Source organism: Megalops cyprinoides, chromosome 4 (assembly GCF_013368585.1).
Source record: "Megalops cyprinoides isolate fMegCyp1 chromosome 4, fMegCyp1.pri, whole genome shotgun sequence".
Taxonomy (NCBI): Eukaryota; Metazoa; Chordata; class Actinopteri; order Elopiformes; family Megalopidae; genus Megalops; species Megalops cyprinoides.
In genome coordinates this window covers 16,448,591-16,459,231 of record NC_050586.1, presented here as the reverse complement: position 1 = coordinate 16,459,231, position 10,641 = coordinate 16,448,591, and the positions used below count along the sequence as shown (strand labels likewise).

The 10,641-nt window shown below is 42.2% G+C and overlaps 1 protein-coding gene across 2 annotated transcripts; it reads right to left on the bottom strand.

Annotated features, from left to right (window-relative positions):
- Positions 1–2,670: 2,670 nt before the first annotated feature.
- On the bottom strand, positions 2,671–10,553 carry mvk (mevalonate kinase). Of its 2 annotated transcripts, none has more exons than XM_036527638.1 (11): positions 10,386–10,553; positions 10,188–10,280; positions 9,791–9,938; positions 9,432–9,579; positions 7,832–7,987; positions 7,110–7,213; positions 6,870–6,915; positions 6,220–6,310; positions 5,404–5,520; positions 5,141–5,294; positions 2,671–3,506 (listed from the first exon to the last, which is right to left on the bottom strand). In XM_036527638.1, the coding sequence occupies exons 2-11, from the start codon at positions 10,263–10,265 to the stop codon at positions 3,355–3,357; spliced, it is 1,194 nt and encodes a 397-aa protein (XP_036383531.1). In that variant the 5' UTR covers positions 10,266–10,280; positions 10,386–10,553; the 3' UTR covers positions 2,671–3,354. The 2 variants fall into 2 exon arrangements, with proteins under 2 accessions (XP_036383531.1, XP_036383532.1); XM_036527639.1 differs by lacking the exon at positions 2,671–3,506 and adding an exon at positions 4,449–4,843.
- Between the last annotated feature and the right edge of the window lie 88 nt (positions 10,554–10,641).

The window sequence follows — 10,641 nt, the reverse complement described above, 5'->3', positions numbered from 1 at the left end:
ATTGAAATACACTTCCATTTATATGTTCCTGATGGTTAAAAGGAAAAGAATTATCTGGAGGGCAGTCATATTTGTTGGTTCTTTTACTGCAAGTTCTTATCTAATTCTGAAAGGATTAAAATTGATTTCACTTCTGGCCTCTCATAAAATCACAAGCTACTTGTGCTACTGATAAAAAGTCATACATGTTGAAATGGTAAAGAAAAAGTGAGGAATATTTCCATATCCATGGCAGACGTTTAAATACAAATTTTCATTTTGAACTAACAGACCCACACACTGCAAACATAACTCACATTAATTCTAATATGCAAATCAACTGCAGATTGATAAACATGTTGTTCCTCACCTGGAATATCTAGTTGGAATCCACACTGAGGAGCCTGTTTTAAAAAAATCATGAAACAAGCTCATCTGAAATTCCTTTGTGGTTCTGTGACAAATATCCTACAAACCCCAGGAAACATTTCTCCATCTCTTGTTCTTAGACTGAAGCATCGCACCCAAGAACCTATGAGGCGTGGCTGAGGGGAGGCTGTTGGGTAATACATTTATGATACAAAACCCACTGTTTACAGCATAATGCAAGAATATGGTCAACATTCAGTACAAAACAGACCCTTATTGTCAGTGTGATAATTCTTCATTCACTCAAAGACTATTAACAGTTGCAATGACCATTTGAAAACAAGACCTGAACACTTGACTCCACTGCACAGAACCAAACTTTTCTTATAGCACTCTTTGGCAGTCAGGCCCATAGTAGCTAGCTAGCAAGCTTGTTGTTAATCCTAGCCAACCTAGCTAACTATGGTTATTAAAATTTCATTCATGTCACTTCATGGCAATCTGCTGTGCAGAAGTCAGTTGGGTGGCCTGGCAGCTAGGATTTCCACACTAATCAGCCTATACCTTTTCCTGGCAGTACCAGGCTGTAAGTGCAGGCTGTCGATAGACAATAACATTGCAGCAATATGAAGCTTATCCCAAAACACTGTATTTATTCAGCAAAGCTAAAACTAGTAAGCTAGCTAGTTATTTAGCGACAAGTGATCATTTGTGGATTTCCCAATAGGCAGTGACACGGATTCCAGCTTCTCAATCTTTGTAGGCAGCATAAAAACTGCATAAGAAAAGCACAGGAAAACCCAAATTTATGTGAATATTGTTGGGTGGGAATGGAGAGAGGGCGCAGACTCCCTCACTATACCTGCTGAGGACTGGAGGTAAGGAAGGAACCGTGTCCATTTAAAACGGAACATTTTAAAAATAATAACATCCATGTAAAAATCTAAATGGCTTATATGGTCCAACACTGCCTTCAAGACATCACTGTTTGATGGCTCATATTGATACAGTATTAATACTGACTTTATGGGAGTCTGAAGTCGAGTAGCTATTCTAATTCCCTGAAGAGGGATAGGGTAATGTCAGAGTGAGGAAAAACTGAAAAAAATGAGATTTCTCTTTTGATCCCCACTTTAAATGATAAGGAATAACTTGAAATGCCTTTCTAGAAATGTGTGTGGCTTTAATAACCAACTCAAACTGTGAAAAGCAGCATACAGACCTGAGATCAGGTTTGTGATTTGCTTATAGCACAATCAGTTCAAATTTATATTCAGACCATTCCCAGGTTAGCTGTCATGTTGTGTCTTGTGCCTATCAATCCCCAGTCTCTACTCATTTGTGCAGCAGCCGAACAGCGAAATCAAACCTTGCAAAACAAAGGAGTGAATATGGCAATATGATTTCAATCCAAAGATCCATCAGGGATGGGAGGTGCTCACAAAGTTGGGTTTCACTGCTGAGAGAAAGGCACTCATTTCAATTTCACTCTCAGCGCATGCTAATAGCCAGAGGGCAGCACTTCAAAAGACGGCCCTTTTATTATCTTCCCCCCGCAAAATAAATAAAGAAATCAAAAATAAAAGGGGAGAGAGATTGCAGCGAGGCTCTAAGGCTGGCAAATCTGCCCCAACCATCGTTCTGACAAAGTGGTTTATTTCCAAATCGCGTTTGTAAATGAACTAAAACGACTCTTGGGAGAGGGCCAACGCTTCCCGGCTCCCATTCCTCGGATTAAGAATCATCGCCCGCGTTTAATCATTCCGGCAGCCTGTGACAAATGTCCGTTTCCAAATAAACGCGCACCATCCCTCCTGTTTCCCCTTTCATGTTTAATTCTGGATCTGCGGTGCCCCACATTTGTGTATATGAGCAGGAAAAAATAAAAAGAAAAAAGGGATGGACTGTTTTTTAAGACGGGTTTAGTGTTTGTGATGTTGCAGTGGTGTGTCTCTAAGCTTTAAAATGAGGGGCGGCAGTGAGGAAAGTTCATTTAAAAAGCAGGAGGTTTCTCGGTCTGATGTTCTGCCATGTCGGCTGTTAGTTCAGATGCTGAAGTTCTAGCGAGGCAAATCCTCCAGAACCCGATCCTTGAATCCATGGTGACATTTTACACATTCCCAAAATGTTAATAAATTAACAGAACAGAGATTTCATAAATGAGAAATTAACTTATAAAACACTTAATTGGAATGAAATTATTTCAGCAGCACGAAGATTTGTTTAAGTGTAGGCAAGAATGACATTAGTGCCACCTACTGGAAAAGTTGTGTCACTACAAGCACCATGAAACGAAAGTTTTTGCATGAGAATGGTCTGGGGGTAGACAAGCAGTTTATTGCAAAGTGTTCTTGTTTACAGGTCATTCTAACCTTACCCTAACCACTTAAAAATAACTCCAAACCTAACCTTTGCTGAATTTGTATAAGGCAGAACAGGAGTATATGTGACATCTGTGATCCAAGGATGGGACCCTTTGGATGAGTCTGCTTTAGGACAGATCTGCCCTCTGCAGCTAGCATCTATTGTACTGCATTACAAAACAGGCTTGTTTATGGCATGTACAATTTTAATCGAGGACGTAATGTCTGACAGTAATTATACGGGTTCGAAATGTAATAAGACCATGATTCCTTCCTTGTGTTTTTGTTTACTGACCTAGCCTGCACTTTAAGTAAACATTCAAGTAAAATGTGAAAATCCTGACGCTATGCAGTAAACTCAGGTTATATCACCCACTGAGATTAACACAAGTGACTAACTAGCTGGGAGGTTTCTGTGTTCTAACTGCATGACTGCACTGACTGATGAATTGCAAGTCACAAAGGTTAGTTAGCTGCCAACAGTTTCAGCAAGGACCATCAGTCTCAGAACTTCCATTCGGAAACAGTGCACGGGAGTCCAGTCATAAACCACCTCTGACAGTCTGTCAGGAGGAATGAAAGTGTCTGGATGTAGCTCTGGGCAGGGTTATGAAAAACATGCTTTCAGCTGCTAACTGCCACCTCAGTAACTGTTTAAAACCTTTAGAACGTCATCTTTCACAGTGGACAGTGAATGCTGTTGCACACCAGGTGCGCCGATGCTCGTTTCCCAGCAGTCATAGCCACAGTCTTTTAGTTCCTGGATAGCATTTTGGATCACTGAGCAGTCAGTGTCTGAAAAGCAGAAACAATAAGGGAAAATGAAAACCAATCATGCTGAATGGATCATAAAAATTATTCAAAAGCTCAGATTATTGCTCTGTTAACATGTGCAACCCCAGCTGCATATGCAGGAAATTCACACTAATCTCTGCACTATTAAGCAAACTAGTTTAAGTGCATCTACAAAATAAAACAATCACATCGCATTCCATTCGACACCAATACACAATGCCCAAATAAGGCGGCATGCATAGAGCTCAGACATGCACCCAATGACCTTGACCATTAAAAGGCATTAAAATAGCAAACCACCAGAACTGAATAATTAAAACATGGACTGGCACAACGACAGTACAAGAGCAAACAACCATTTTAGCACATTCTGTACATTCTGTAGTCGTCATGTTTTCTCTTAGTAACGTGTGAAAAAATCCTGTTCAGTAGAAGTTAAGACACATCAGTGCCTGTTACCCAGACATTCCAGTGGCGAGATGAGGGGATTGTGGGTAGGAGCAGTATAATGTGGGAGCATGAAGCTGGCGGATAGGCCGGATACGTAAATCACTCTAATAGGCTACAGAGGGCACCCGGCGGGGCTGCGGAATAATGGGGGCAGACTAAATGGCTGGTGGAAGAATGTCACATTAGCCTGTGAATAAAAGGGCCCAAACACTTTGGGAAATGACTGCTTTAATCAGGGAAGCAATTTTCCGTAATAACTGAGGAAAACAGATCCTGCTGTGCCAGTGTTAATGAGGGGAGAGTGGGCTTTCGGCAAGCCCCACACAGGGTGGCACAGCCGGAGCTGCCCGAACCGACGCCCCCATTGACAGGGAAGAGAGCGGCTGCGGCCGCCAAGTTCCTGTACGATCGGATGCGCTGACTAAGCTGGGGAGCACTTCATCTGGGCAGGCTAAGTAGCGTCTTAAAATCAACTGCACTTTGCACCTGTTATGCTTTATGTGTCTGTATCAGCGTCTCACTTACTTCCAAGTAAGGCTTTAGAAATAAAGAATTCTATTTCTAATACATGCCAAAATATGCAGCTGATTTTAATTTATTATCCAGGGTGCCTGATAAGTGCAGAAATTGTCAAATTTGCATTTGTACATGTATACTGTTGCATGTACTTTTAAAACAGTGTAATTGTTAAACAATACATGCATAAAATGACAAAAACATAAGTTGCAGCGACTAACCTGAGTGTAACATATGACCTACCTGCATGATCACAGATATTAAAATAAGCATACCTCATATTTTCATATGACATATTAAACTATTTTAACATTCACTACTGTTTCATTGAGACACTACCTTTATTAGCCCATCTCTGAGGGGTACTGCCCCTAAATTAGAGAAGAAACATCATTCAGTACTAGTGTAAACTTCAATGTGTTGAGGGCTTTGAGCATGCACAAAAGAACACTGTCTTCTGAGGTTCACCATCTGTCTCTGTAACAGGTTAAAGAAAAAAACTGAAATACTTTCCCAGCCCTGTCCGTTTTGTCAGAACCTGTCTTTACGACAACAATTGTCAGCGGCACAGAAGCCGTGACTAACAAGGTGAGGCCGAGCTTAAAAAGGCCAGAATTTGCATGCGCTGACGAGCGGGAAGTGACAGCGCGGTGAAGCGGGGGCCTCACCTGGTCTGAGCAGAGTGATGCCGCAGCCCCCTCCCCCGGCGCCCGTCAGCTTGCTGTGCAGCCCCCGCTCCAGCGTCACCCGGCAAAGCGTGTCCAGGGACGAGTGCCCCACGCCAATCACGTTCAGGTGGTGCTGGTTAATGTCTATCAGCTCCTACGAAAGGCGAAGCAAACATGCCACTCTGAGACTGAGCGCCCTGCTTCTTGGGGATGTGGGGGTCTAACAGAGTGCTGACAGGATGAACAGCAAGGCGCTATCTTACCTCCAACACGCTGTAGTGCTCTGGGGTGGGCTCGCCAGTCATTTCCATAAGAGTTCGCTCACAGGTACAGGAGACTGCATCTATAGACTCCAGTACTGGAGTCATTATGGAGGGAAACTGCATGGGGGGGGGCTCCAATTACTAAACAGCCATGATTTATAATTGATTTACTGGTTCAGATAACAGCTGGTATTAAGCAGTGTCTTTGTGCCATACAAAAACAGTGGTTTGAGTACACATTACTATTACTCAGTCATGTTGAAAACATGTTGAAATTTAACAACAATGCCTGCTACTCTTAAAAGTATGGAAAAAAAAAACAGCTACAAAGTGAGGCAAGATTGAGAACAGCTCACCTTGCATTTGAAATTTGTACACACTGTCACATCCTGCCATAAAGTGGTCTCAGCTGTGGCAATTTTATAGTTCTCAAAAAAAAAAATACACTTCCACAAGTAGATAAACAAACACCACTGTTAATTTAAGGTGCTGAAACATCCGCAGGCAGAAGAGAACTCAGAAATCTGTTCATCTACTTAGAGCAGCTTTACACTCTACATCCTCAACCTACAGCACTGCGTGCCTACACCCCCCCCCCCCCAATCCCCCCCATTGGGACTCTATGAGCGCCACAGACACCTGCCTCTGTCGCCAAGGCAACAGCGCACGAGGGTGCTCGCAGAGTGCTCCACATTTCCATGTTTTATGAAACTACTCAACACCGAGCCCCCGGAGTGTCTTTTAAGTGCAAAGCTGTGGCGATTAGGATAATTACAGGTTGGATAAAAACGCAGCGGAACTGGATGGCATTCGTACCTTGTTAATTTTGTCCTTCACTCCGGCAACGAGTACCTTGGTGCTGCGCGGAACTTTGGTGTTTGTGAGGAGGATTCTCAACATGGGGACCCTGGCAAATTAGCAGATTCAAGGCATTGTACGCAATCAACATTCCTATGGCTTTTTTTGTGCTGTTGTAAACTGCACCCTTTGAAAGAACAAGGGCAGCATGGATACAGACAGAACAACGCACTGCAATTGTGACTCACATGGCTTTGGATGTACTCTTGTGCTGTTATCTAACAGTGTCCTTTGACAGAGGGAGAGACATGTCTAACAACCCCCACCCCCACCTCCAAAGCAATAATAAACAACAAATAACAACAATGGCTATTTTTCAGTCTACCTCACTGCACAGAGAGTCTTGCCATTACATTTTGGAGTGAACCTACAATCCCGAAGCAGTGAACCATTTTACGGAGATTGAACTAATGAGACATGATAAGAATTCGGTAAATAGAAAGATATAGGCTTCCATTATACAGTAACTGGAGGAGTGCACATTGTACCTAAAACGTATCTACATCCCCTAGGACAATACTTACAGCATACATGTCATACATTTATCTAATTTGTCATATTGACATACATTACACAGCAAAATCCATGAATCAGAAATAGTCAAATACCTGCTCAGCGGTGTAATCTTCCCAGCATGGTATCTTAATATGCCACCTGAGACACAGCCACAAAGACACTGTTAGTGTGAAACTCAAAAGCCAGCCGCCAAAATGAAAATGCAATCTGGTACGATGCTGTTCTACTTTCAGCCACGATGGGTAACCACTCTGACCACCCTCCAGTCCCTCCATGCCCCCCCCCCCCCCCCCCGAGTTTGGATAAATGTATGTGGCACCCTCGGTTCTCACCCCAGGTGCCCACAGCATTATCCACCCCTGAGGGGTTCCCATGAATGATCTTCTCTCCCAGGAAGGCCCATGCATTGATCAGCTCCATCTCCTCTTCACTCCACCTGCAATGTCCAAAACACAAAATGCACAACCACGCCCAGTTCACAATTCTGCACAACCAGCATCATAAGTATAGCAAAATGCATTCAGTGGAAACAAAGCACATCATTTTTGCAAAGATGGGGACATAAAGATTATTGGTGAAAAGTATATTGTTTATAGTGTAAAATGTCAGAAAATCTTAATATCACTACTATTATTATCATTATTTGTTATTATCATCATTAATTTTATTGCTTGCTACAATCTGTTCCCTGTAAAACCGCATCAATAAAAAGGCAGTTAGACAGCTGTGGAAGAGGGAAAACATATTCACAAAAGATGTAAGCACTGAGGCATAGCCACAATTTGAAGACAAACATAACGTGAGCTTACTGATCTGTGGCCAGAATATGAGTGTTTAGTTGACTGAATTGCACAGAACTACCACAACCAACAATGGCAGTACAAAATCTAAAAGAAATAGATGGTCTCTATAGAAACAGCAGACAATTTTATATGAGGATTGACCTTTGTTTTATCCGTTACATATGTCGCCTGTTATGAGGCTGCAACCTACATAGAAGACATGACCTCTGCTACAGCTGAAGCCTGCATTTGAGGTATGAGGAGGACATTACCGGGCTGTGGGTTCTGGTTCAACCACTGGGGAGGTAATGCCCCCCCTGGCAGACAGCAGGGCTGAGGCAAGGCACACGGAGAAGGCAGCACTGGATCCCAGGCCCGCACCGGTGGGCAACTCCGACCACACAGACACAGTCAGACTGGGCAGCAATCTGAAATAGACCAGAACCACTGCTTCAAAATAGACCAAAAACCTGCCCTTAATCATCATAATCATTATTAAGTAAAACTCAATATGATCAATATAACAGTGCTTACATTCTCCTATTGGTAACATTTTGCACTCCATGGTCATTTCACGTGGGTGAAGATCACGTGACGCACTGCTGAAGTAGATATGACAACTGAACTGTCATATCTGTGAAAGAGTTTCATTTATTTTGGAAATAAATTTGTTAAATTTAGTGCCTGGACTACGAACGCAAGCACATTACCTTTTCACTTTATACATTCTCTAGAATCTTTTGACTCTCGTAAAGTTGAAACTAGAAAGAATATATTTGGTCACGAGCACTCCCCCACTGCTGCCCAGTGCTTACACGAGTGCTGGAGGCAGTCAGTATAAAGCCACATATCATCTCCTACTTCCTGCTTCACACAACAGCCCACGGTGAAATGCCAGAGGACTAACGTGTACAGTACATATGTGAGAGGAATAAGTCAGCTTCGCTTCCTACACTGTCAATGTCAATGACAGCCTATTTTGTAGACAGGAAGACACAGAAAACTAATTGTCCACTCCTCCTCCCCGGAGACAAACATATCCAGACTTGTTAAGGCTGCAGTGTGGCTTGGTGCCAAGCTCTCATTAGTCCCCCCTGTCAGTGTGGATCTTCCTTTTCAAACAAGCTTGCACAATGTCAGCCTCCATCAGGGCAGTGCACAGCATGGAGCCGTGATGCAGTTCAGCATCTGCCCGGATGAAAGCTTCTCCAACCATTTCTTGCAGAATTACAAACTAGAGAAGAGGGCATTTTTTCCTGACTTCAGCTGAGCATCACAAATGTTCCATTTGTTACTTCATGGACCTAGTCAGACAAGGGGCTAACGTGTCAAGCAAATAGGTACATCTTCCTCCCAAATGCAAATGGACAGACCTCTACACTGATAAGGATACTACTATTAGCAGCAGTAGCATGAAGATGATGATTATTATCATGATTATTATTATTAAGCTGCTGACTTTACTCAGAGTGGCCTAAAATTTGTCAGATACTAACAATACAAAATATATCAAATATCACATAAAATATTGAATAGCTGGAAATAACAGATATAACAGAGCAGAATAGAAATGTATTTGAATACATGTTTAGTCACAATAACATTTAATAATATTATGTAATCCAAGAAATTTAGTAAAACTGGGAATAAAAGCAAGCCACTGAACAAAATCAAGGAGAGGAAAAAAATGTTTTGAGAGGACAAAATCATGAGTTTCAAAAAACACAGAAGCAAAATAAATTTAAGCCACTGAGCAGCTCCACAAAACATAGGATTAACATAGTGATGTTTAAAGAAGAGTGTCTCTAGGGCACATGTCAAGTGTAAGCCCAATACTGTCCATTTCTAACACTGGAAGTTCATTCCACCCACCTGGACTCAGCAAAAACATTCAGGTAGATGTAAAGGAAGGCAAGAACTGCCATTGTGCTAGTATCTGCCATTCCATCTGTCACTCCAATAAAGCCTCTCAGTCTGGCTACAAGGTCCATATCCAGCTCCTTCGCATTCTTCAGGTCATCTGAGAGATACAATTTTTGAATTGAAAATGCCATATTATTTTATTGGTCCTTATTTCATTGGTGTTATTGATCATATCTCACGTATTTAACTTCTTACGATTGGCCTGTGTTTCAGGAGTCTTAATTGATTTTCATCCTAGATAGCTAAAACAAGGGAGAAAGATAAAACGACATTGTATTTTAGAATGAGACAGTGCCAGCCATTTGTACCTGCATGGTCAGGCAGCAGCGACTGCAGCGAGGTCACATCCCAGGACAAGAATGTATTGATGTTTGGTAGATTGAGGGACACTTTCCCAGTGGGGCTAGGCTTCAGACGCAGATACGTGCGCAGATTCAAGCTTACAGCCAATGCCACCTAACACAGACGAGCAGAGAAATAAAGCGCAGCTCCAAGCGGCATAGCACAAATATCCTATGTTACTACTTATTTGAATACATGTGAACAAGTACTGAAAACCTCGTGTTAATTAGCTAAAATAGAACGTTCTGTATACGGATGATGTTATGAATAATGTCGCTATCAACACCAAGATCCTAAACGTTTCTTATGTAGTTTCATATAATCAGATCGTATTGGTTGCTTGCCAATTTGTTATGGACATACTTTCCCGTGGACCACAGCATGCTCTCCGTGCAGAATGGCTTTTCCAGGTGCAGAGACGATACGTTCCTCAATGTGCATTGTAGATTCAGATGCCTGTAATACAGTTAAGAAACAACAAATATTACTAACAACGATAACTAATAAAGCAGGAGGTAACGGGCAATTGGTAATCTTTCTTTAATGTAATTCCCCACTTACCAGCACACCACACCCCACACACTGACAAATATCTTAAATTGACCATCTACCCTCGGTACAATGTAAGCAATTCCTTCGCTCCACAGAAAAACCTATAAAACGTCAAATTTCAGATGAGACAGACTGTCATCTGACCAAATCTTCTGTGTTACATGCGTCAACTTCTGGTTATTCATGCCGCCTTCAGCTTAATCCAGCATTGAGGGTTGTCAACATATGAAGTGGGTGTTACCGACTGCCAAGATCCAATCACGAT

Excerpts from the sequence above, each read along its gene's own strand:
- mvk (XM_036527638.1), bottom strand. The coding sequence starts at position 10,265 with ATGCACATTGAGGAACGTATCGTCTCTGCACCTGGAAAAGCCATTCTG. Across the intron at positions 9,939-10,187 it reads ATGCTGTGGTCCACGGGAAA|GTGGCATTGGCTGTAAGCTT; the intron begins GTATGTCCATAA and ends CGTCTGTGTTAG. Across the intron at positions 7,214-7,831 it reads GAACCAGAACCCACAGCCCG|GTGGAGTGAAGAGGAGATGG; the intron begins GTAATGTCCTCC and ends TGGACATTGCAG.